The sequence below is a fragment of the Sturnira hondurensis genome, unplaced genomic scaffold (genome assembly GCF_014824575.4).
Source record: "Sturnira hondurensis isolate 20B ecotype Veracruz unplaced genomic scaffold, ASM1482457v3 Scaffold0015739, whole genome shotgun sequence".
Taxonomy (NCBI): Eukaryota; Metazoa; Chordata; class Mammalia; order Chiroptera; family Phyllostomidae; genus Sturnira; species Sturnira hondurensis.
In genome coordinates, this window is record NW_028088370.1 from 379,536 (window position 1) to 405,329 (window position 25,794).

Genomic DNA, 25,794 nt, shown 5'->3' on the forward strand with positions numbered 1-25,794 from the left:
GAGGGCTTAAATGCCCAGAAGCGTACATTTTTATTTGTCAACACAATATGGAGTTAAGGCATGATGCAGTTGCTTCTGAGAACTTAAGGGACAGAAGAGGACTGGAGAAGCAAGTGCTGCTTGGGGCCAGGCTCCCCGGCCACCTTTGTGGCTGGGGCCTGGGCCTCAGACCCGAGCCCCAGTAGACCCAAGGCTGTGTTGAAGAGGTTGACAGGAGTGGAACCGTCAGTGATGAGGGTTGATTTCAGGCCCAGGCTCTGAAGCAGTTTTACCTGGAGGGAGCGAGAAGAGGGCAAGAAGATGGAGTCAGAGCCTGGTCCCTTCTCCCATTCCCCTGGCCACCGCCCTGGGGTGGGCTGCCGTGCACTCCCATCTGACACTGCAGCTGCTGCCCAGGCCGTCCTCGTAAGGCTAGTCAGTGCTCAGCAAGGAGCACAAGAGGAGACTGACAGTGTCATCCTCCGGCCCTGGAAGGCCTGAAAGGTATGGCCCCTGCCCGTTGCTACCGGCAGGAGCTCGGCATTCTACCCTCTGCTGGCCAGTTTTTTCTGTTCTTCAAATGCACCAAGTTTCATTGTGTCTTTTCTCTTGGACACTCTCCTGGGAAGTTCTTGTCAACTCTACACAATGCTAAGTATACCATCTTCAGAGTGACCCTCCTTAGACCAACTAATTAGAAATGTCAGTGTATTGACTTCCTTCAAAGCAGTAGTCATAGTGATGTCCCATCCGTTTACTGTGCCCCCAAGAAGCTCTGGTTCCCTGCTGAGTCTGGTGCAGTGCCCAGTATGACACCACACTCGGTGATACAGGTCAGGACGTGGCATACAGGGACAGTTCCATCACTACCTCGCCTTGCCCCTCTGTCCCCCACATCTCTCTAGATGTTGTATTTGCCTCCCCGACTCTGCCTTCTTGGTTCCAAGTATCGTCCCAAGACACACACCACCTGCCTGTACTCTCCTCACTCTTACCTGCATCTCTGGCCCTGCCACGGCGAGGTCCCGGATGGTGCTGGGGCCCAGGGCCTCCGTCATCTGCTTGAACTTCTTCACCTCCACCTCAGCCAGCTGCTGGGCCTTGCTCACCTCCAGCTCCAGCTGGGCCCGGGCGTAGACCAGCTCTAGCTCTCGTACTTTCTGTACCCGCTGGAGCTCAGCCTCCTGAAAGGGGAGCCTTCTTTTGGTCATGTGGCCCCCGGGGATGGTCCAGCAAGTCACCCAGCCAGCAAGGCTGAGGGAGCTGAGGTGAACAGGACGGGATTGTGAACTTACAGACAGTCAGGCGCAAATCCTGACTGTGCCAGCTTTTCAGTAGTGACCCATGGGGGCCCTCGAACCTCAGTGCTCTCAGCCAGTACTTCAGTAACACCTACAGTGTAGTACACTAACACCTACTCCATGGGGTTTCAAGCATTAAATAAGATCACGCATGTAAAACACACAATACCTGGCACAAAACCATCCGATGTTTGGGCCCCTATTACATGTGCGATGGGTGTAATAACCATCTTTGTCTTCTAGGCAGGCATGAAGTGACTTGGTAGAAGGCAAAAAAATTTATAAACCACAAAATGCTTGAAAAGAGCTGTACATTATGGTACTTGGTGCCCTACTCAGCTTTAGGGACTGCAGGGATTGGGCCTCTTCCAGTCACCAAGGCCACACCCTCCCAGGGGCATCTCCCCTCTCACCGTCTCAATGGCCAGGGCCTCCGCCTTCAGCTTGGCCTGCAGCACAGAGCCCTGTCCCTCGATGCGCGCCGCCTCTGCGCGGGACTGGGCCTCTGCCTTGGCGGTCCCGGTGCTCTCCACGGCAGTGCTGCAGACAACCCACAGTCAGGCGGCACCGGAGAAAGCCCTCCCCGCTCTCCTGCAGCCTGGACTGCTGCTGGCAGCCTCCACGAACACGCCCTGGCTCCTCCCCGCACCAGCTGCTTTGCCAAGAGCTTTGGCAGGCCATCTTTCCCTTTCTTTTCTTTTTTTTAAAATTTTACTCTATTTCTTTAGTTTTTGACCCACCTCAGAGCCTCTAGCTCCAAGAGTTCCTTGCGAGCTTTCTCGGCTTCTGACTGGTCCAAGATTTTCTGCCGCTCAAGCCGGCCACGGGCTTCTTGCTCTAGTCTCTGAGCCTCGTGCCTGGGTGGGAGACGGGACAGGGAAGATGCTGGCATGAGGCCAGAGCTGGAACCGGAGCTCCAAGAGCGGGGACCACCAATCTACTGGGTGCCCAGGGCGGACCCTGACCCATGGGAGGCACTCAAGATGAAGCGAAGGGTGTACGCGCTGTGGGCCTAGCATGATTCTAGACTCAGAAGATTGTGGCCAAGGCCCCTGCTGTGACACAACCTTCCTTCCAGTGGGGACAGAAACAAATACCTTAGGGTGACTTCAGACAATGACAAGCCCTGAAAATGAGTGTCACAATAATGACTTGGCAAAGAGGGTGCTGCTTCAGTTAGGGTGGAAAGCAAAGGGCTCTTCAAGGAGGAGCCTGCCCTGAAGCTCCCAAGGGGAGAGCCCTGGGCACAGGAAGCAGTCCTTGCGGAAGGCCATAAGCCCAGCCATGCATCTGAGGAGAAGAAAGGAGCTGGCGGGCCTGCAGCCTGGGGATGGGGGAGGTGGGAGAGGCAGGGCTGGATTCCGGAGTGCCTGGAAGACCACGGAGATGAGTCTGGGTTCTCACACGAGCAAGCAGAGAAGCCACGGGAGCAGGGTGACATGTAGTCACACTTTAAGTAGGCCAAGCTCCCTGCTGGGTAAGGACCACAGCAGACTGACCATCAGGGGAAGCCACTCACTTGGCAGCTGCCTCCTGGGAGTTGGTGGTGATCTCGATGGCCAGCTGGACGCTGCGCTGCAGGGCATCCCGGGTCCTCTGGTCCACAGGCTCCACTGACTGCACATCCACACTGCTGACCACCAGTCCATTTTGGGGGAAGATGGCCCGGTCCCGGGCCTGGGGCAGGGCCTCGCTGTCAGACCCCTTGGCTTCCGGACTCTCGAAGCCAAAGACAGCAGTGCGAATGATACGGGCTGAGTTCTTGTGGAAGTCATCGAAGGTGACAGAGGCCACGGCCCCCCGCACCCGGGATGCTATGGCCTTGCAGGCATCACCCACGAAGTCAGGCACAGAGAAGAGCTTAGCCGTCTCCTGGGGGTCCTTCCGGTTGCGCAGCTCAAAGTGCCTATGAGTGAGGAGGCCCAGAACAGGGAGGCATTTTCCTCCATGAAACAACACTTTCCCCATCTTTGAATGGGGCTCCTACACCCACCCTCCATGGCTGGGCAGGGCCTCTCAGGGCAGAGAATGCCGCTTAGTGCCCACTGTGTGCCAGGTGATGTCCTAGGAACCTTACACGTGCTCCCATCTCATTCTCTGTCACTCTGTGAGGAGCATTATCCCCTTCCTGGAGGAGAAAATAGAGGTCCAGAGAGGTTAAGTGACAGACCCAGATTCAGCTGAACCCAGGCAGTGTGGCTTCCAGGGCCTATGCCCTTAGCAGTCATGCTCCAGTGCCTCCAAGAGGACAGCGCCTAGTCTGCCTCCGTCAGGCCCTGGTCACTCAGCCAAGAGGTAAAGAACACGCCCTAGGCAGTGTTGAGCATCGCTCCTGGGTGTGACTTATCTTCTCCACCTCTAGCTGCTGCCATTCAAGCTCTGACTACACGCAGGCATTGTTCTGATGCTCGCTGCAGCCTGTCATCAGCCTGGGAGACTGATGGTCACGTGTTCTCTTCACTTTACAGATGGGGAGACTGAGGAAAATGTCGAGTCACTGGCTCAGGTCCACAGCCAGCGAATAGCAGGGCTGGGATGCTGACCCAGGCCACAGCCCAGAGTGTGTGCTTTTAACCTCCCACCCGCAGGGCTCTCTCCCGCCAGGAGGACAGATCTTCTTACAGCCTCGCAGTCATGTGTTTTGCTGAACATACACTGAGTTTGGCTGAGGAGTGTCCTCCTATCACGTCCCCAAAATCCTGCACCTGGGGGGTGAGCCCACATCTTCCCTGTCATTCCCCTGGGGCATCAGACTGAATTTCTGGGAACCCCTGCATGGCCCCCTGGGCCACAGGGGGACCCCCACCGCATCCTCAGCCCAGCACTGGGAGGAGGCATCTCTTGTCGTCAGGGTTCCCCCAGAGCTGCTCCAGCAGAAGCTCCCGCCGCTCCGCCCGTCCCTTACCAGTTGTATGCGAGCTGTAGCTGCAGCCTGGCATGGTCTGCGGTTTCGATGGTGATGACATCTGTGAAAAAGTCAGGCCCCAGCAGCAGGCAGAGCGCGCGGCGGGCGTGGGGACGCTTGGGCCGCCCAGCCGAAAGGGACAACACCGTGAACTGCTCCTCAGGCCCCAGCGACACCAGCTCAGGCCCAAACACCACACTGTGGAGGGTGAGTCAGACACTGGGGGGCCTCTCCAGCCACCCTCCCCCACCCCTCGTCCAACGCCTTGTCCAGCCCCTCACCGAGCTCTCTTCTCCCTGTAGTCATACACCTGCACGGCAGCATTGTGAGGGACGCGGTAGCTGACCACTCGGGTCTTGTTCCGGGGAGCAGAGGGCTGAAGGGTCTTGGCCTTGTCCTTCTCACCCCTGTCCGCCAGCGGGTCCTGCCTGCTGTTCAACAGCTCCTCCACTCCAGGGGGCAGCTCCTTCTCCCACAGGACCTCGTCCTGGGTCAGCATGTACGTGCTTCCAATCACAGCACGCACCTCAAGAGAAGAGGACAAGGAGGGACGTCACCGGGAGAGGTGGAAGGGAGAAAGCCCTGCCCAGCAGCCCTAAAGGGGAACTGGTGCAGGGGGTCGTGCAGCAGCGTGGTTAAACACAGTCTCTGTGGCAAGGCTGCATTCGTGGGAGCCGCCGCGGGCTCCATCGCCTTGGGCAAGCTGCTTCGCCTCTGTGCTTCAGTTTCTCATCTGCTACACGGCCCTGACAGGGTCCACCTCCCAGGGTTGAGGAATGAATGTCATCTCGCATGTCTGATGCTGAGAACTTAGCATATAGTAAGTGCTTGATAGTATTTCTTCTGTAATTTTGCTTCATGGGGCAGCTCGAATAGTGTCCTGGGGGCCGATGCAATCCTAGGAAGCAGGCAGCACACACTACCACTGCCTGGATTCTGAGCTCTACTTCTAGGTTGGACTCTTAGAGAAAGAGGTCAGAGATGTGGTCCTGGGTCAAGCCAAGGTAAAGGTTTCCGGTAAGGAGGCAAAGAGGAAGGATTCTATTAGGAAAGGGGCATAAGGGAGAAGGTGGGTTCTCGCTGCTCCTGTGCCACAGCCCAGTCAGACCTTTACGCCAGGGGCTGGATTTGTAGTGGGAACAGAGTCCCCATCCTGAAACCCGGTTCGCCTTCTCCCTTGGGTGTTTCTAAAATCCGAAGATATTTAAGACAAAGGAAGGCAAACACTCCCGAGAATCCCCTCGCACCTGCCTGCGGATCAGCATCTGCTGTGGATGTGGCTGAAGTCTCCTCACCACCACCACGTACCTCCCCCATCGGCATCACCCGCAGGCCCAGAGCAAGCCACCACCACGGCCTCACAGCAGGGACAGCGCCCAGCCCTCAGCTGTCACCTTTCCAGTCTTGATATCCTGCACGTAGATGCCCTCGTTCTCATCCAGGGGGATGGCCTGGCGCTCTTCCACCACCTCCACCTTGGCAGACGGCACGTACTCCAGGGGCCCGCGGATGAGCCAGTGGTCGCCAGCCTTGCGTGAGACCTTCTCCTCGTCTTCCTCCGCCTCCAGGGGCTGCAGGGCCCTCAGCAGCAGCCCCTGCTGCTCCGACAGCACGTACATGTCCTGGATACCTCGTTCCAGCCTCTCTCCCGGCTGGAGGAAAAAAGACTTCTCTCCCTAGTGGGGAGACAAAGGGTGAGGATCAGCAGTCACCTGGGGTAGCAGGCGCCTCAACTGGCCCCTCTCCCAGCCCCATGGGGCCGTGGACTCTTTTTGAGGACAGGGGCCCAAAAGACACTTTCCCACCTGCACGTTCCAAAGCAACGAAGGAGGTCCGAGCAGGAAATGGGACTGTGAGGCACTCTGCAAATGCCTACAGACCCTATCTGGCCAAACCTGCCCTTAAAAGATACTGTGAACTGTCAGGACTGAAACCCTCACAAGCTCAATAGTTAAGAATTACCATACTGTCACTTACCATAACAGAATATGGTAACATAATTACCATACTGTTAACTTCTATGTTTGTGTTGGGGTGAGATCTGGGCCTTGGCAAACTCTGGTCTTTCGCCCAAATCTCGCCTGCTGTCTTCAAAAAATATACAGGGGTAGCCAAGGTAGGCTTACAGTTGTAAGTATGAGAGTCACAGAATTCATTGTATTAATATTAATGAATTATTAACATACTTTATTATTACCACGTATATATTGATACAACCCACACGCCATGACACTTACCCATTTAAAGGATCTAATTCAGTGGTGTGAGCACACCCACAAGTCGCCCAGCTGGGACCATGGTCTAACTCCAGGACACGCTCATCGCCCCGGAAAGAGGCACTGTGCCAGGAGCAGTCGCTGCCCAGGCCACCCACCTATTTTCTATCTCTGCAAACTCACCTCTTCCAGCCAGTGCATATAAACGGCCTCACACAGGATGCGATCTTTTATGTCTGGCTTCTTTTACTGAGCATGGTGTTCAAGTTTACCCATGCTATAGCAAGCTATCAACCGCTCATGTTCATTTCTTTCCATAGCTGAATGATATTCCATTGTTTGGATATACCACAATGTTTATACCCTCATCAGATACTTTTCCCTGCCTGCTCACATGAATACAATGCTACAGAAACACAGGGGCGCTCGTCCACTGACAGCACAGACGAGCTGTCTGTGCTGCTTGCGTAGAACAGCTGAAGAGCTCAGTAGCTGTCACAGAAACCTTACCAATCGTGAAGCCCTAGACATCAGCAGTCTGACCCTTTATAGAAAAAAGTGTGCCGATCCTAGTTGGTCTCTTACGGTTCACAGAGGGGCTGAGGTAGGGGCTGGGGAGAAGGGTAAACCAAAAGATTTTTTTTTAATGCAGGATGTCAAAGTTTCCAGATAAAGGAGCTTCATAGTCTGCGGCACAGGGCAGGGTCAGGGAGGTGCTCCCAACAGGGGTGGTGCGTGGCTCAGTGCAGGGGCTGCTGGGGAGATCAGTGGCCCAGAGTCTCAGAGCTAGAACCTAGGGTGCCCAGGCACGGCGGCAGCCACAACAAGCGTGGCACTCCCAGAATGTGTACCCAAGGTGGGGGGAGAGAAGGGAGAGAGGGCTGAGGTTCTCATGCTCTTTAAGGGCATTCACCCTCTGGGGGAGGTGGAGGCACTTACCTTGACCACAAGTTTTTGTCCCAGCTGGTTCTTGCCATCTAGTCCAACTGGGTCAAGAATCACGCAGTAGTTGCGGGGGCCCAAGGTGGTGATAGGCACCACACCCAGCACCTCCTCATAAACATCTGGCACGTGAGCTTCTGTGTCCTGCACTGTCACCAGCCACTCTTCCCCAGTGCGGCGGGCCACTCCCCTCAAGTCTCGGAAGTTCTGCCGAGCCCGGAGGTGCAGGGCTGTCTGCAGAGCAAGACATGTCAGACGTCTGAGTAAATCCACCTGCAACTTCCTCAGGAGATCTGGGAAGCCCACTGGCCACCAAATGCCCCAAGGTCTCAATGCCAGTTTCTACTAACCCAGGTGTTGGGAACCGCTTTGCCTGACTTTGGGAGTTGTAACCGCGCTCCATGGCTAAGGCTGAGTGAGCAACCTCCGGAATCTGAGCCACTAAGGACACAAAGCTTATCTCCGGCAGTAGTGCTGCTTCTGCTTCATCCCCTGCCCCCAACACTTGGTCGGTTAGTCAGAGACGGGTAAGACCCCTCAGAGGGGGGGCAACCTAAGCCAGGCACGATCACTTGGGAAGCCCTCAAGGAAGGACTCGGGGGGCTGCAACAAAGAGGGAGTGACGGACCCCCCGCCCCCCAGCCATTCTCTGGGAGAAGTGCTTCCTGGCTCTAATCCACTTAAGCCTGAAAACCTGTGACTGGGAAGGCAGTGCAGCCCTTAGCTGGCTAGAGCAGGTTCCAGGGTGATGGGGCATAAGAAAGAGTTCCTAAAATCCCGTGAAACCTGCTTTGCTAAGAGTGCTTTCATTCATCTGATAAAGGTCCAAGCAGGAAATGAGTATGTGTCCTGAAGTTTTTGCAACCCTCTTACCTGACAGACACTGACTCAGACTAAGCCCTCAGATTTCTTTGAAATGTTATCTACTGTTTGATCCTTGCCACCTGACATTGATTGATGAGCTTTACCTGGAATCCTGTGTATTATGAACCTAATAAAAACCATTGAAGAAGAGGTTTTTTGGTTTTTTTTTAAATATTTTATTTATTTCTAGAGAGAGGGGACAGGAAGGAGAAAGAGTGTGAGAGAAACATCGATGTATGGTTGCCTCTCATGTGTCCCCTGCTGGGAACCAGCCTGCAACCCAGGCATGTGCCCTGACCAGGAATCAAACCAGTGACCCTTTGCTTCACAGGCCTGTGCTCAATCCACTGAGCCACACCAGCCAGGGCTGAAGAAGAGGTTCTTGATCTTTCTCCTCTGAGAGATTGACCACCTCTCCTCCCCAAGCAGATCATGTCTTGGTAGTTTCATTTCCATCCATGGTGGACAGGGGGACTTGCAGGTAAAGTTGCCCCCACACCCAGGAGGACTTTTTAACCCTTTCAGATGACCTAGGACACTCCTCAGGTTATCTGACCTCTGAATTTTTCTTCTAGCGACCCTAGAAATGTTGCTTCTCTTTTTCACTCCTGTGTCTGCCACCACCTCCGCCACTCCGAGCAGTCCCCACCCCAGGGTCCCTCGATTCACATCCACCAGAGCACAGACCTTTTCTGTAAGGATCACGGCGTCCACCAAATCCAGAACCTCCTCAAACACTGCTGGCAGGTATGCGCCGACGGAGCGGACCAGCCATTCTTCTCCTGGGTCAGAGTGCAGCAGTAAGGGTCAAAGGTCACCCAAGCCTGCTCCCCAGTCACTCCTGCCTAGACAACAAGGGACCTACAAGAGTCCTGGTATTTATTCCTTTCTTTGAGTCTAGAGGAGAACCAACCGCTACCCAGGAGAATAAAAGAACCCTTCTAAGTGCCCAAATTGCTGCTGTGCCAACACCTGCTATGACTTCTCTAAGCTCTGAAGGCCGACTTATTTCCTTCCCATGAGATGGGCAGCCTCTGCTAGGACTGTAGATGGCACTGAGGTTTTTGAAGAAGGAAAAGTGCCTGGGTACCACTTCCAGCCTTGCCCTTCCTGGCCGAAGCCCAGGTAAGTAACCTACTTTCTGTGCCTCCGTCTTATATAGAAAATAGGAATAGTGGCGACTCAAGGCTATCTGAGGACCAAATAAGTTATTATTTGTAAGGCATTTTGAATCACACGTGGCACCGAGGAAGCGCTGCATTTAAGATGTCGTAAATACCACTGCTGATTGCATGTGAACGCCGGACATGGCCACTGCCCCCAGCTCACGGGAAAGGGTGCAGGGGAGGGAAAGGCATGTCAACAGAGTTGCGGTCACGCGATCAAGGCTGGGACATCGCCTGTGTGAAGGTGAGTGGGCAAAGTAGCGGGGGCAGCCCCCAACAGCTTAGAAGGGTTCCAGGTAAGCACTTCCTCCCAGGCTGTGCTCACTCACAGGCGGCTTTTTCCCACCCTCCCCCCACATCCCCCCCACTTGAGGCAGTCAGAGCCATGGCCTGCCCACCCCTCCTCAGTGCTCCTTCCCAGTCCCACCTGTCACCCTGTCCTTGCCGTCCCGGTCCTGGCACTCTTTGCGGGCCCTCAGCCGCAGAGCCTGGTTCTGCCTGATGACAGTGGCCTGAATGATCTCAACGACCTCCACCTCCTTCTGGGGGATATATGTGCCTTGGAAGGGAAGATGAGGCAGAGGTGAAGGCAGGAAGATATCAGGGTTATGGTGGGAAGGCAGGAAGCCTCCGACCCCAACTCTAGCCCAGTGGGAAGAACTTACCAGGTCCTTCAAATAGCCACTCATCTCCCGCAACAATTTTATCTCCGTTGTTATTCTCAAAATCCAGCAATGCCTTAAGATGGAGTGCAGTGTTGGGCAGAACCACCTGCAGTGGGGTGATGTCCTAACAGGGGAAGAAGGGGGGTCATGGGGCATCAGTGCTGTGACCCCAGGAGTCGCGCTGACACCTCGGAGGTCAGGATCCACAGCATCAATCTTTACATATGTCCCCAAGTGAGACTCGGAATGGAAAGTACAAGACAGGGGTTGTCCCAAGGCCATCTGCTCCAAGGAACCAAGACAGGGTTGACCGAGCAAGAGGACGCCACTGCTGATGAGCTGAGGACACACTCCCTCTGAAGGAATTACTTAGAAGTTGTTTTGAACTAGAAGTTTAGGTGGGAAACTGGGTAGAGGGCTTCACAGGACACGTGGAAGGTACATCTGAAAAGCCGAGTACCTGAGCATCTCACGGCCCGGTGTGCACGGGGCCCTCTGGGAAGTCTGAGGAGGTGGGAAGGTATCAACTGCTGTGACAGGCACAGTTAAAGCATGTGACTTTGTTTCAAGGTTGCCTCATGGCCACAAGATAGCCACTGCACTCCAGGCATCAAATCCCCTTCCCTCAGGACGAGGGACCTGGCAAGAAGTAGCCACGCCTTTTAGAAGTGTGTAGAACTGTTTCTGAGAGCAGGATTTCACTTGATCTTTGATCTGAGGGAGGCAGGAAAGTAGGGAAAGAGAGCATAGCGGGCAAGAGTAAGAGCAAGGTCACACCACGAGCACAGGTCAGAATCAGGACTTGAACCTCAGTGTTTGGTGAAGCCTATCTGCAGCTCCTCACTTCAGCTGGGCGGCCGTGGGGCAGAGGAGGTCGCTGCCCTGGCAAGCCCGTCTCTGTACATCATGAGTGTGCATGGCACTCTGCTGGTGGTAGGGGGACTGGACATACCCTGTTGGCACAGAGTTTAAGTGCCCGAAGGTGACATGACATAGGCACAGACCATTCTCTCCAAGCAGACTGCGGACAGTGCCAAGGGTGAGAGGTTGCAGTTCAGATGAAGGAGAAGTTAGGGAAGGCCCTCGGAAAGTGGCATTTGAACTGGGGCTCCAGGGAGAGCTGGCTTTTGATAAAGGAATGGGAGGAGGGGGAGAAGGTGAGTGTTACGGGAAAAGCACAGAGTCCCAGCCCCCACATCTCCTCTCTCTCCACTTCCTATCTGTTCCATCGCAAATCCCGTCTAAATTTATCCATCCTTGCTATCGCCCTCGCCCAAGCTGTCAACACCTCTCTCCTGGACTGTGGAAATAGCTTCCTAACTGGTCTCCTGGCTACCACCTTTGTCTCCCTCCAGGGTGTCCCTCAAGCCTTTGCAGGCAAGTTCCCAGCTTGGGTGACTGGGTACTCACTAGTATCACCAAGTATGATTGGGAATACAGGGGAAGAACAGATTTGGGGGGCCAGGAAAAGCACTGGTTTGGATGTCCAATATGAGGTGGCTGTGGGACATCCAGGAGAGGGCCTCCTAAAGGCAGTTAGGGGCCTCTGAGCTAAGGGACAGGGTTCAGTGTGGACCATGAAAGCACGAGAGAACACACAAGGGTTTGGGACAGAAGCTAAAGGCAGAGAGGGCAGCGAGGAGGGGACACCTCTACAAAGATGGAAAAAAGACATCCACAGGGCAAAATATAAAGACATATTTTAAAAAGAGAGCAGGTCAACAGAGCAGATGTAGTTGAGCGAGCCTGTGAGACACAAAAGGACTGTCCACAGGGCCTGCAGTTTGGACGTTTCAGTGCTTTGTCAAAGGCAGCAGAGCAGGCGGGGGGAGGGGTGCGGGGGCCGGGCCCTGACGCAGGGGCTTGTGGGGGAGCTGGGCAGAGGACAGCAAGTACAAGTTGTCATCAAAGAGTGAGTGGGGAAAGCAAAGCAGTAAATAGCCAGAAATGAGATTCACAGGGCCACTCATAAAAGTGCACACAAATTTAGCATATTCTAGGACCCAGCAACTCTTATTAGTCTCTACTCTTACAAAAAAAAAAAACGAAACCCAGAATGCACAAGGACGCACAGGCAAGGACATTTATTGCAGCATCATTTTTCCTGTATAAATTGGAAACATCCTAAAAGACGCCCAGTGGGGGAATGGCTGAACCTCTACACGTCACACAGAATTACAACAACAATTAAACAAGATATGACCTATGTACCAAGATGCACAAGTCCATTCAAAAGACACTGGCAAATAACAATACGATAGCCCCTACGCAAACAGGTTATACTTTTTGGATNCTACTCTTACAAAAAAAAAAAAAAAAAAAAAACGAAACCCAGAATGCACAAGGACGCGCAGGCAAGGACATTTATTGCAGCATCATTTTTCCTGTACAAATTGGAAACATCCTAAAAGACGCCCAGTGGGGGAATGGCTGAACCTCTACACATCACACAGAATTACAACAACAATTAAACAAGATATGACCTATGTACCAAGATGCACAAGTCCATTCAAAAGACACTGGCAAATAACAATACGATAGCCCCTACGCAAACAGGTTATACTTTTTGGATACATGTTGATGTGAATGCATAGTCATTTCTGGAAGTGTGTGCCCTGAATGAGTGGTAGTAGATGCCTCTGGGGAATGAAGAGCAGATACTGGTGGTGGAAGTCAGGGAGGACTTGGCAGTCTTATGAATGCATTCCTTGGAAAGAAACACATAAATAAGCCTTTAAGGCCAGAAAAGGATGGAAGAGACAGAACACGCTAATTGGCCGAGAGGAAGCTTTCGGTAGTGGGGAGAAAGCTGGCTGGGAAGGAAGAGAACCAAGGAGCAGGGGGCTTGGGTTGCCACGGTCCACTTGACCTGTTTCTACGGGCGGTGCCACCTCGGAGGCAGCAGCGACTGGCAGGCAGGCTAGGAGCCACCCGGGTGCGGGTGGGAGCGCAGAAAGGGCAGGTGGCGCTGCTGCCCCAGGGCCTGGTTTTGCTGCCGTCCAGAGCACAAGGGCTCAAACAAAGAGACAGCAAGCTCAGTTACTAACAACCACACCTAAAACAAAAGCAAACCAAGAGGACAGCTAGACCAGGAGTGGAACCATGGAAATGGAGATCACATGGAGGGTTAGCAACAGGGGAGTGGGAGGAGGAGAAGGGCGAAAAGGTACAGAAAATAGCATAGACAGTAGGTAGAAAATAGATAGGGGGGAGGGCAAGAATAGTAGGGGAAGTATAGAATCTAAAGAACTTGAGACACGTGGTCATAAACTAAGGGAGGAATGTTGGGGGAGGGGTGTGGAGGGGAGTGAAAGGGGAGAATAGAACAACTGTAATGGCATAATCAATAAAATATATTTTTTTAAAAAAGAGTTCAGTCGGGGTCGAAGATAATCTGAGGGACAAAGATGGGATCCAAAGCCTTGAGGGGACACAGCAGCAGAGGGCTAGAACAGGGAGCACACGATAGGAAGGACTCTGGAGTTTAATTTCAGAGCCGGCCTGAGCGTGGGGGGTGGCGGGGGGGGGGGGGGGGGGGGGCGGGGNGGGGGGGGTGGGGGGGGGGGGGGGGGGGGCGGTGAGAATTACCGAGTCCACACTGGATGTGGCACTGGGCGGGGCTGAAGCCGCACAGAAGGGGCAGGGTCAGAGCTAAGGTCAGGAAGGCCAAGTTGTTGACAGGGTCATTGCAAGAACATTAATGAGACTCTGAGGAGGACGGGGTGGGGGGTGGGGGCCAATGGCGGAGCGGGGGTGGGGTGGGGTGGGGGGGCTGAGGGAAGGGCGGACCAAGTTCTCAGTGGAGACTGGGGGAAAGCGGTGCAAGGCAGAGGCAAGTCTGACTCCAGAGTAGACAAGAAGCATCTCAGAGGCATGGGGCTCTGAGGAGGGAGGGCCCGGCCCTCGGAGACCTGAGCGCATGGGGTTTGAGACAAGGAGCTGCTGGGGGCCGTGCACACAGGCTGCACAGGCTGCAGAAGCAGGGATGGGAAGGCTTTCGCTCCACCCTGGGAACTTTTCAATACTGGTGTCCCACCCCCTCGACTCCTCACCACCCAGACGGGGATGTAGTTGTCTGAGGTAGGCCATCGATATGGGTAATTTTCAACTTTTGACAGTTTCAGACTTAAATAAAGGTTCTTCTAATGCAAAGAACACTTTGACATTGTTCACTCAGATTCCTCAGATTCCAAAGGTTAACACTCTAACCATTCTTCATCACTTTCTAGCTCCACACAGGCACTTTTCTGCAAAGTGTTTACATCTAAGTGGACAGGAACATCTCAAGTTTCTTGTGTCATGCTAGAAACTATGCTCCTAGGATCAGGAAGCGCTGCTCAGTGGAGGGACCTGGAGGGACACAGCGTAGGAGGGCAAGGAGGTGAGGCAGTTACGGATATAAAGACGGGAGGTCCACTTGCTCAGGCCCACGACCTGAGCGCAACAAGGACAAGGGCCTGGCTGCAGCGCAGGCCTGTGATGCCTTCCCATGAAAAAGTCACAGGCATCGGAACCTGGACCTCATCTTGCCCACCACTGCTGTCACTGCCCACCAGTGTCTGGCACCGTCTGAGTGACCAAAATGCTTATGCTTGGCACAGGTCACTTAGCGCCAGACTGGCCAGGAGCTTCCAGCAGGCTCTGGAGCCTGGGTGATTAGGTAGTGAGCTGGGCTGACAGCTCTCAAGGGAGGGGCAAGTGAGTCTGTTGTAGGCATGTGAGGAGTAAGCGGGGGTTGGGGAAGGTCAGAGGAGGAGCAACCCGTGGATTTTACCCTTGGCAAGACCAGGAAATGTTGCTCCCCCACCCCCTCCCATGATCCCGATTTCTTTTCCCTCCAGAGGCAGCATGGAGCCCTAGGACAAGGCAGCAGGACAAGGAGAGCGGGTCAGATACCTTTTCCAGCACCTCCCCTGGGTACAGGGGGAAGGGGTCCTGGGCGAGCCGGATCTCCAGGTCAGCGTGGCGGAGCCGTACCTGCCCTGTGACATCAAAGAGCACCGAGCCCTCGGCGTCCCGGCACACCGGGTTGGCCACTGTGCAGTAGTGGCGTGGGGGGACAGTCACCATGCGCACGGGGGCAAACAGGACCCTGTTGGAGGGTGAGAAGTGGCATGAGGACCCAGGAGACTTCCAATCCCAAAGGAGGCAGTGAGTGGAAGGGCAAGCTCCCCGTGACCATAAGGAGGGCCAGTCCACAGGAGAGATGGACGACGGAGCCGGCTGGACTGACGGGCCCTCCCCAGCCCCAGCATCCCCCACAGCCCAGTCTTGACACCAACCTCTCATTGTCCTGCCGGATATAAGTCCTTGGCCCAACCTCCACACGGGACACATTGCTATTCTGGTCCAGCACGTGGATATAGTGGTATGGGGGGATGCGGATGATGGACTTTTCAGTTGCCATGGTAGCTCCTGTGTGTAGGGCAGCATAGAAAGTGATAGACAGGTGGGGAAGATACAAGATGAACACAGGGGGCCTAGGATGACGCAGGCGTGAGCCTGAAAACCGGCTGGGGTTGGGGGAAAAGGACCCTTTCTCTTCCAACTCAGATTACTCCACCCTTCATTGTCTCCCTACCCCCTTCTCCTTTTTCTTCCCACCTAGGGCAGCAGAGCTTGTCCAGATATCACACCTGCCAAGAACTGATGGGCACAGTTAACCACAGAAGCCCAGGGTTCTCAGCCCATCCTTCCTTTTAGTCCCATCAGCTTCACGGCCTAAGCTGCCTGCACTTTCCCAACCTCCAGCCCCCATGGTGTAGGAGGAGCTGGGAGTGCAGGTCGGTCTCTGGGGGTGCCTTGGCCTTCTCCAGCACAGTAGGGATCAGCAGGTCCTCCAGAGGGCAGACTGTTTATTTCAGGGCATCCCAAGGACCCAAGCAGTATTCAAATGTTAGCCCACAGCCCAAGAATATTTGCATAATCTTTGTCTGCTCCTCCACGCCCACCTCTGTGCTTGAAGCAGCCCTGGGATTCCTGATGGAACTGATGCTCCTATAGAATCAACTGGATTAGACACAGCATAAATGGTTCTAGTTCTTTTCTCCTCTTTCTCTCTGGTTCATTGCCACCCTCAACTCCCTGCTGTCAAGAGTAGTGGGGAGACTGAAAAGTCAAAAGGGGTAAATGAATACTGTATTCCTCCTACCCCATCCTTCCAACTTCTGAATCCTGGGTACTTCCATCCAGTGCTTGGTCCATTTAGGAAGTCATACCTTCTACCTAAACCCCATCACTGCCTCCAACATGCCTTGGACTTTGGACAACATGTGCCTCTGAGTCACACAAAGGGAACCAAGTTTACTAAGCAACCCAAAGCCTTGTCTTCTGAGCCTTTGGTCACGCGTGGTTTTGGAGCCACCTACTCCATCACTCATCCAGCTTCCAGCCTGAGTGAGGAATGGGAAGGAGAGAGACCTGGCACGGGAAAAACAGGTAGGAGCTATGACACTGCAGAATCAAGGGGAAGCCCAAGAGTTTTACCTGATCTACACAATCTGTACAATTTCAGTGTTGGGGTTGAGAAATTGGGAGTTTTCACAAACCCTCAATTCCTGATTTTCTTGAAGAATTAGGAGTTAGACCCTGCATTCCCACATAGTGAAATTGGCTACAGCCAAGGAACAGCTGTGACCTTCAGATGGGACACAGATTTTCCTGCTTTCCACAGTTCTCACCACTCCCTGCTGTCTCACACCTGGCCTGTTGCACTCATAAGTACCTGACTGGTTCCTGTTTATTTATTTCTTATTTTATTTTATTTTTTAAAGAAAGATTTTATTTATTTATTTATTTATCTTTAGAGGGGAAGGAGAGAGGGAGAGAAACATCAATGTATGGTTGCCTTTCGTGCGTCCCCTGCTGGGAGTTGGCCTGCAACCCAGGCATGTGCCCTGACTGGGAATCGAACCGCGATCCTCTGGTTCGCAGGCCCGCGCTCAATCCATTGAGCTACACCAGCCAGGGCCCTATTTCTTATTTTAGATTTTACTTATTTTTCAGAGAGAGAGAGAGGACGGGAGAAAGAGGGAGAGAAATGTCCCTCAGATGCCTCTCGCCCCCTGGCCCACCACCCAGGCATGCACCCTGACTGGGAATCAAACTGGCGACCCTTTGGTTCACAGGCTGGTGCTCAATCCACTGAGCCACACCAGCCAGGACCTGGCTTCTGTTTAAAATGCTGTAACTCAGCAGCACCCTATAGGACTTTCTACAATGATGGAAATATTCTGAATCTGTTGTCTTTGGACCAGCCACATGTGGCTACTGCACACTTGAAATATGGCTAGTGTAACTGAAGAAGTAAATTTTTAAAAAAGATTTTACTTATCTATTTTTAGACAGAGGGGAAGGGAGGGAGAAAGGGAGAGAAACTTCAATGTGTGATTGCCTCTCACACCCCCCCCCCCACCCCCAACTGGTGACCTGGCCCACAACCCAGGCATGTGCCCTAACTGGAAATCAAACCAGCAACCCTTTGGTTCACAGGCCCATGGTCAATTCATTGAGTCATGCCAGCCAGGGCTAAATTTTACATTTTAGTTAAAGTAGCCAAGTAGGAAGGTACCACATATGATGTAATGAATTATTATTTTTTTAAATAGCCAAGTGTATACACCTGGAACCAATACAAGATAATATTGAATGTAAGCCATAATTGAAAAGACAATAGGCGCATGTAGCTCTAAGTAGCCAAATCCTGGATAGGGACAATGTGTCGTTCAAGGCCACACAGCATGTCAGTGGTGCTATTCAGATGAGAATCTCAGTCTCCAGGGAGCGCAGCCGCCCGCCCGGCCCGCAGCGGAGTCAGCCTGGGCTTCCTTAACAACTCTCATTCACCGCTTTCCTGCCTCGACTGTTTCCTTAATACTTGCCTCATTTTAAAAGAAGTTAGTTTCGATTCGTTTTCCTGGTACACTTTTCACACCAGAGGGATGTTATTCTGCTCCTCATTCTTTTATCTTGCAACTTTGTATGGGACCTGGCCTTGATACTTTTCCGTTGCTCCTTTTTCTATATGAAGTGAATTCCCCTTTAACTTGTAGGGGAGTCGCTTTTCTAAGGCCAGAGCTCCCCCTCCTGCTGACTTCAGGTGGTGTTTGAAAATACTAGGGCTGGTGCTCTGCTTTGGGGGTTCTGTTCCCCTCCTCACTCTCGTCGGGACCTTCTCTTTTCTTCTTCTCTACCGCCCCATTCTGCTCAGCTGTGCTTCCAATCCCCGAAATTGCTCCCCGATGTGGGGCCCCTGTTCTCCTGGGGGCTGGAAATGATCTTGGTTCTAACCTTTCCCGGATGGGTGATCTTAGACAAGTCCCTGGCCTTCCCTATACCTGTTTCCTGGCCAATAAACTGAGAATGGATAGGACATTTACTCAAGTTATGAGGGCTGAGTTCATCATAAAGCACCTGGAACAGAGCCTGGCTCTTCAGAAGCTCTATGTCTTACTGCGGAGGGAGGGAGGGAGGCCTGAGGCCACTTCCTTATCCATTTTGGGCACGTGACCTAGCACCAGAGGCTCTCTGTCTCACCTGGCATCTCAGCCTCAACCCTCACTATTTACTGGTCAGGGATGTGGCAAGTCTTTGGTTGCCCCAGCTGTGGGGCTGGAAGAATGGAAAAGAAAGGGGCCTCTGACAGCCAAGTGCAGCCTTTCCCAGCTGCTCCTTTGCCAGGTTCTCTGCAGGGCGGAAGCCTGGCCAGGAAGCCAGATGGAGGGAGAGGAATAGCGAGGGCTGTAGGCGGAGGCATGGAGAGAGCTCCACGAGGCCCTGCAGGGAAGACTTGAACTCTGGGTTATGCAAGGCTGGGAAGCAGGCTCTAGACAAAGGCCCCAGTGGCTCCTTGTCAGATGATCCCTCCCATCCCCTATGGCTGAGGGCTCTCACCATCTGTCACCCCAGCTGGACTCAGTCAGCAGGGTTGAGAGCCCAGCCCAGCTCAGTGACTCAGCTGTGAGTCATCCTTTCAACGGATCAAACCTGGCCTTTTATGAAGCTAAGCCCAGGCCAAATGCCCTTGTTTCAGTACCAGAACTTACCTCCCTGACCACCCATCCACCATGCTCTAAAGCTGTTCCTTCCAGCCAGACCACCTGCCAAGTTCACCCAAGAACAGACCTTGCCTTTTCACTCACCATCCACAGAACTGAGTTTCAATATAGGGCCTCTCAGGAGATCCGGGGAAACCGTTTGACTCAGGCAGCATGTTGGAGACAAGTCTCAAATTTAGATTTTTGTGGTTTACCAGATGACATGAATAGTCAGAGCATTTTACTTCTGACATACCGATCCCTTGAAAGAGCATGGTTAAGGAGTCCGTTGACCTTTGAAAGATCCTGCCCTGACTTGGGTGTGGCCCTAACACCCCAAATCCACTTAGCTCTCTCTTCAGTGCCAGCTTCTGAGATCTGTCCTAGTCTGTCCTCTGGGTGCATATCCAGATTTGCCTGATCACATGTCCCTCAAGTGTCATGAGGCTCCTTATTAAGAACAGTCAGCTTTCCCCCAAAGTCTCAGAGACCAGCAGCTTCCTGGCTGCATCACACCTTCCCCCTCACACACCAAAAAGGCAGGTAATGGGTGGATGAGCAGCGAGCACAACAGCCTGTAGGGAGAAGCTGGGTTCCGCCTCTCACTGAGACAGTTCTTCACCTGCATCTTGGCTCAAAAATAAACGTTTGCTACCGCAAATTTTAATGGACTGACCAGTCACTACATATCAGAGAGCTTCAGGGTCCATTGGGAGTGGCTGACAGTGAATCTTAACTGATGCCCAGATGACCAGCTACACTGTGTATTTGGTCTGCAGTGAACAGCAGCAGCCGCACCTGGAAGCTTATTAGCGACCCAGAATCTTGGGTCCCACCTGAGAGCTGTTGAATCAGTTAGCATCTTAACTAAACCCCAATGATTTATTTGGGCTCACATTTAAGTATGAGCAGCCCAGGTCTGCAGCAGCCACTCTCAGCCCTGACTACACTAGAATCAGCTGGAGAGCGTGGGCAGCCACCCGTCTCTGGGGATTCCCATTGAGTTGGTCTGAGGGGAGGTCCAAGCACTGCTCTCTCCTGACTCACGCGACAGGACCAGGTTCCTGCCAGGAACCTGGTCCTGTCATTGCCAGCCTGCGCTTGAGCCACTTGCCAGCCTCCGAGTCTTACTTTCCTACACTTCCAAGTGGAAGTAGGAGTGACTATTTCCTAGGTTTAGATACTGGACATTAGTGAACTTTAGAGGGTTAGAGACTGGAGGATGCCTAGGGGAGGAAGAATGAAGATGAGCTCAGATTACAGACCCCTGCTCAAGGACAGGGGGTTCCCTTTACACTCCCCTAGCCCCTTCACCCCCAGGGCCAAGTTGTCCCCTAGCCAACACAAGGCCCCACCCAGACTCTTAAAAATATTTCATTTCTTTTTAGAGAGAGGAAGAAGTGAGAAAGAGAGGGAGAGAAACATCAATGTGTGGTTGCTTCTCAAAAGCCCCCAATGGGGACCTAGCCAGCAACCCATGGATGTGCCCTGAACTGGGAATCGAACTGGCAACACTTTGGTTTGCAGGCCAACGTTCAATCCACTGAACTATACTAGCCAGGGGTCACAAACCCGCTGTCCCAAGTCCCAGACTCCTGGTCCAGGCATGCCTGCAGCTGGAGGTGAGGTCAGTGACTCAGCCTTGCCACCATCACCTCCACCAAGCTTAGGGTTAGAAAGGCGCACATGAAGTGCGTCACGAACAGGCGCTTATCTCCCAGTTTACCCTCGCTGGTTTTACTCATTCTAGTTTTTGGTGGGAGAACGCAAGAGTCGAGTTACCCAGGTACCTGCAGAGAGACTGTTTTCACCAGGTAGTTTCCTGATTTGGGGAAATTATCTCCCACTTTAGGGGACTATAGTGGAGAATTTTGAGGATTTGTCTCACACAAATCATGTAGCAGCAAAATTTTAGAAACTTTGTTTCCTAGGAAAAATCTTATCTAAGCTCCAGCCCAACGGGGCTACTTTGTGGAGGAAAAGCCCTGCCAGCCTGCCAGGATGCCTCTTGTCCTACACGAACCCCACCACCCGCGTGCTGACGATTAAAGCCAATCATTGAAGGCAAGGATTACCTAGATTAGAAGTGACCCAGGCACAGGGCTTCAGAACCCCTGATCCAGATGTTTTCTAAACTCATCCAGGCACAGGACTCAGCTGGGGGTGTTTCCAGGTCTCCCAATGGGCCGAGGAGACTCTGGAGCTTTCACTAGCACTGGCAAGTGCCCCTGGATAACAGCTCCTTCTTATTAACAACTTCAATGTCAGGCATAGTGTTAAATACCTTTAATTAACTCACTTAACCCTCTCAAGAACCTAGAAGTTAAGGAACTTGCTCAGGGTCACAGAATAATCAAAGTTCAAAGCCAGAATTCCACCTCAGTACCCGGACTGCAGAGCCCCCAAATGAGGAGCAGCTTGGCTTCTCAGGCACAAATGGCAATTAAGATTCTAAACCTAGAACAGGACTTGGGTGGGGCTGGGTACTCTCCAGGAAATAGTGTCAATGGCAATTCTACGGCCAGCACTTTCTACAACCTGGGAGAGCAGCACCCACAAGGAGGCCTGAGTTACCAGGGAACTCTCAGGTGGCTGTCTTATTTGCTCATGGCTTTGGAGAGCTGCCCTGCCAGAAAGTACCAACCCAGGGCAGGTGGGGTGCACTGTGTGCCAAGGGCAGAAGGCAGGAGTTTCTAGAGAGTTAGTTGGCGCGCCTCCTGCCTGTCTTTCCCCCATAACCCAGGGTTCCAGCCAGGCAGGCAACACAACACAGGGGACATGTCTCACCCACCATCCCCTACCTCTCCAGGCTTCACTCCTAAGATCTAAGATCCCCAGAATTACAGGTTGGTGGGTCCAAATGAACTTCCTGTTCTTTTTCTTTTAAACACATATATTTTTAAAAAGATTTTATTTATTTATCTTTAGAGGGAGAGGGAAGGAGAGAAGGAGAGAAATATCAATGTATGGTTGCCTCTCACGTGTCCCCTGCTGGGAACTGGCCTGCAACCCAGGCATGTGCCCTGACTGGGAATCGAACCGTGATCCTTTGCTTCACAGGCCCGCACTCAATCCACTGAGCTACACCAGCCAGGGTTAAACACACGTATTTTTAATCTTCACCTGAGGACAGGTGAGGATTGATTTTAGAGAGGGAACGGGAGGGAGAGTGGGACAGAAACATCACTCGGTTGTCTCCTGTATGTGCCCTGACCTGGAAACAAATTCATGACCCTTTTGGTTTACAGGATGATACTCCAGTCAACCGAGCCACACTGGCTAGGGCTATGCTTCCTGTTTTCTACTTCCTGCTCACAGAGATGAAAAAAAAACTTTTTAAAAAAGCCCTGCTCACCAAACTCCACACCTTCTGAAAACTAAGCCAGCTTAAGATCATTTTGCTAATGACTTCTTAAATGATCTACAAGGCCCACAGCTGGCATTGCCCTGAGGGGGGCAGTATGAAAACCCCAACATTTGGCAAAGTTGAGGGATCTCAATGTGGACAAATCACATTCTGAGGGCTCAGGGGGGACAGGCTAGAGGCAAGGTCTCCAGTCAGAGGCCAGATGAGGACAGCAAGACCCAATCTAATTCCAGGAGGGAGTGTGAACAGACCCCTTAAGTTTCCCCTATCTTTCTGACATGGGAGCTTGAAATCAGAGGTCTGAGATTTTGAAGGAGAGGGGTGTTGGTGAGGTGACAAACTGATCTATCTTTACTTCAAAACACAGAAAAACTCCCAGGAAAGCAAAACCTCTGAAGGCCAACCCTCCACCCACCTTCCTCCTGCTCTGCTTCAGAAAGGTCTTACCTGCCCGGCAAAAGGAAGGCCCTAGAAGGCAGAACAGGCCTGGAGAGAGGCTTGACGGACACAAGGATTCACCACTGATTCAAGGTTTGGGGGCCAGTACGAAGGACTCACATCCAGAAGTGTGGCTGACTGCAACAGACTACTCCGATTGGGGAAAACTCAAGGACCTAGTCCCAGGAATCACTTCCAGGCAGTGAAGGGAAGGGAAGGGCAGGGTGGGGCATTGGGGGTGGAGCTTGAGCATTTAAAGGGGCCTTGCAGCTGATTCTCCTTTTCTCCTCTGGGCGGCTTTGACTGCCGCTGAATGAAGGTGCTGCAGCTCTTTTAACACTCAGAGGCAGCAGGCCCCACTGGAAAGAGCCTGGGACCTAAGGCAGGTGCCTGAATGAGTTCATCTCTGCTCCATAAGGCTCTAACTTCCCAAACTGAGTGAAGACAATTCTGCCCCTTCACAACTGTCTGGGTTCCAGCTGAAACCCCTCCTCTAAGAGAAGATAACTTTGTATTTTTTATTTTAGATTCAGAAATTTCAGGCCAGGTTTTCAAATAAAATGTTTGACAGAAAACACACACCTACATACACACACGCCCTCTTTCTGGCAAGGTGCTATGTTAGGAGCTTGGAGTTTTGCTCCTCTTCCAAGTTTCCCAGCACCCTGAGTTAGGGAAGAAAGGCCCCAGCAGCACCAGTCAGTATTTCCGCTGCCGGGGGAAGAGACTCCCTGAGGACCGGAGTGGGGGACTGCTGGGGCTGGGGTCCTCTGAGTCCAGGCTGAACAGGTCCCTGCCGGTACGAAGGATCTGCTCCTCCAGTTTCTTGTGTCGCTTCATGTCTGAGAGGACTTTGTCCAGGCGGGCCTCCCGTTTCTGGCTCCGGGCTGAGCTTCCTGGAGAAGGGGGAGGTGAGAAATGTGGGAGTGAGGCAATGTACACCTGCATGGATATTAGTAATTACTTGGGGAATTACCAGTGAAGACCACCCAGGCAGTAGGAGAACAAGTGCAAAGGCCCCAGGGTAGGAACAGGGAGGGCTGTTCAAAGAATGTAGAGAGCTGGGGAGATGTGAAAGATGAAACCAAAGAAATAAGATGAAAGTCGTGATAAGGGGTTTGGATCTCTCATTTTAAATGGAAATGTCTTTGGAAGCCTGGGAGAGGGGTGTAAGATTCTCTCTCAACATGCTCTTCCCCCTCTCCCCTGCTGTGACAAATCAATGACAAATCAAGAATGGTTCGAAGGGTAAATTCTGAGAAGGCATGTAGGGTAAAAATTGGGTCAGATTAGAAAATGTAAACAGTAGTATAGGGATGTGGATCTAGGTAATACTGCATGACCAGGAAGACTTGGACTTCTGGGGAGATGGAGATAAAAGAATTGGGAGCCATGATAGAGTTATCTGTGATATTCTCTTCAAGGAATATATGGTTATCAATTTAAGCTGAAATGATGGCCCCATTGTGTGCATACTCTCCTGCAGCAACAAGGCACCAAAGGCTTCTTTTAGGGAGTCACTTTTTGGGCAAGTGGGAGCAGAGGCCCTTCACCTTCCCCCAACTCTTCCCTCTTGTCAGTACCTGGGGTGCGTCTCCGATCAATCAGGGAGTCCTTTGGTGTCATTGGTTCATCATCAAAGTCAAATTCTGTGGGCATGCGCGGTCTGGACAGGTGGACAGAGAGTGAAGGGTGAGGGTGGTCTCCTCAAACACCCACACGTGCTTCACCCAGCCTGCCAGCTCTTCCCCCACCCTCCATTTTCCATGCTCCGGGGTCCCACCTCTCCTCCCTATTTCCTCCTAGCTTCAGGGGAGCAGCCCCAGAACAAGGTGTAAGGATGTGCCCTCACTTTTCCTCTTCCTCCTCTTTGGCCTCTGGCTCCTCATCGGATCTTTCCTCTTCACTCTGGGCCTCAGGTGTGGGTGGCCGGCGGGGCAGGATCTCGGCCTGAAGCTCCAGGGTACCGTGGGCCGCCAGCAGTTCATAGAGCCGTTGGATTTCGGAAGGGGAGGGCATCCAGGATTGCCCATCCGCGGGCAGCTCCACCTCCTCATCGCTGCAGGGCACGCACCAGTCCTCGGATTCTCCTTTGGCATGCTCTTCACCCTCAGCGCTGGGGGTTTCTCCCTGCACCTCCTCGATCCCAGACCCCTCACGCTCGGCCTCCTCCCGTACTCCTTCCCCCTCTTCCTCGGCTTTATTGGACGAAGCCGAGGGGACTCCGGTATCTCCCACCGCCAGAGCTTGGAGGCCGGAGGTCACTTCCCCTTCTTCAGACAGAGGTGCTGCCGTGCTGGCCGCAATATCTCCATGACTCCGGACAAGGGACATAAGCTACTAGGGAAGGAACCCTGAGATTATAGGCGAGGCAGGAGTGCTACGCAGGGGATTCCCCCGACCGCCAGGAACTGGGCTCCCCAGGGGTGTCCCCAAAGATGTCTCTCCAACCAATCAGGCTCCAACAGCGGTCCCTGCGACCGGACCGCCCGTTCCCAGAAGGGGGCACTCAATTTCCTCCACGGACCCCGCCCCACGGATTGAGATCCGGTACTCGGATGTTCCCAGGGGACTGCAGAAACCACTTTCTCGGTCAAACCGTTCTTCTCGCCTTCACACCGCTCCTCTCCACTCCTTGCAGTTCCGCTACCTCAGCCGCCGTACGCACCTGGAGCTAAGAACTGCCTGGCAGGATGCGCAGGGTTAGAGGACGCAGGCGCATAGAGATGGCGCGGAAGGCTCCACTCTAGTGAAAGCTACTTGGAAGGGAAAAGCAAGGGAAGTCTTGCACATGCGCAGGTAGGCGCTTGGGCATTCTAGGCTTCAGCCCACAGTAAAGATGGTCGCCGGGACGGTGCAGGCGCATACTATCTAGTAGGTTCTACCCCAAAGAGACAGTACTAGCGCACCCGGTGG

The 25,794-nt window shown here is 53.0% G+C and overlaps 2 protein-coding genes across 2 annotated transcripts; both read right to left on the reverse strand.

Annotated features, from left to right (window-relative positions):
• MVP (major vault protein) lies at positions 1 to 23,070 on the reverse strand. Its single transcript, XM_037065416.1, has 15 exons — positions 22,888 to 23,070; positions 15,321 to 15,459; positions 14,935 to 15,130; positions 10,039 to 10,162; positions 9,801 to 9,932; positions 8,895 to 8,989; positions 7,341 to 7,577; positions 5,580 to 5,861; positions 4,467 to 4,711; positions 4,186 to 4,383; positions 2,800 to 3,186; positions 2,021 to 2,137; positions 1,694 to 1,820; positions 975 to 1,163; positions 1 to 272 (listed from the first exon to the last, which is right to left on the reverse strand). Exons 2-15 carry the CDS (start codon positions 15,443 to 15,445, stop codon positions 84 to 86), a joined length of 2,643 nt encoding a protein of 880 aa, XP_036921311.1. The 5' UTR covers positions 15,446 to 15,459; positions 22,888 to 23,070; the 3' UTR covers positions 1 to 83.
• Positions 23,071 to 23,527: 457 nt separating this feature from the next.
• PAGR1 (PAXIP1 associated glutamate rich protein 1) lies at positions 23,528 to 25,582 on the reverse strand. The gene is made up of 3 exons (XM_037065428.1): positions 24,731 to 25,582; positions 24,462 to 24,544; positions 23,528 to 23,774 (listed from the first exon to the last, which is right to left on the reverse strand). Exons 1-3 carry the CDS (start codon positions 25,210 to 25,212, stop codon positions 23,578 to 23,580), a joined length of 762 nt encoding a protein of 253 aa, XP_036921323.1. The 5' UTR covers positions 25,213 to 25,582; the 3' UTR covers positions 23,528 to 23,577.
• Between the last annotated feature and the right edge of the window lie 212 nt (positions 25,583 to 25,794).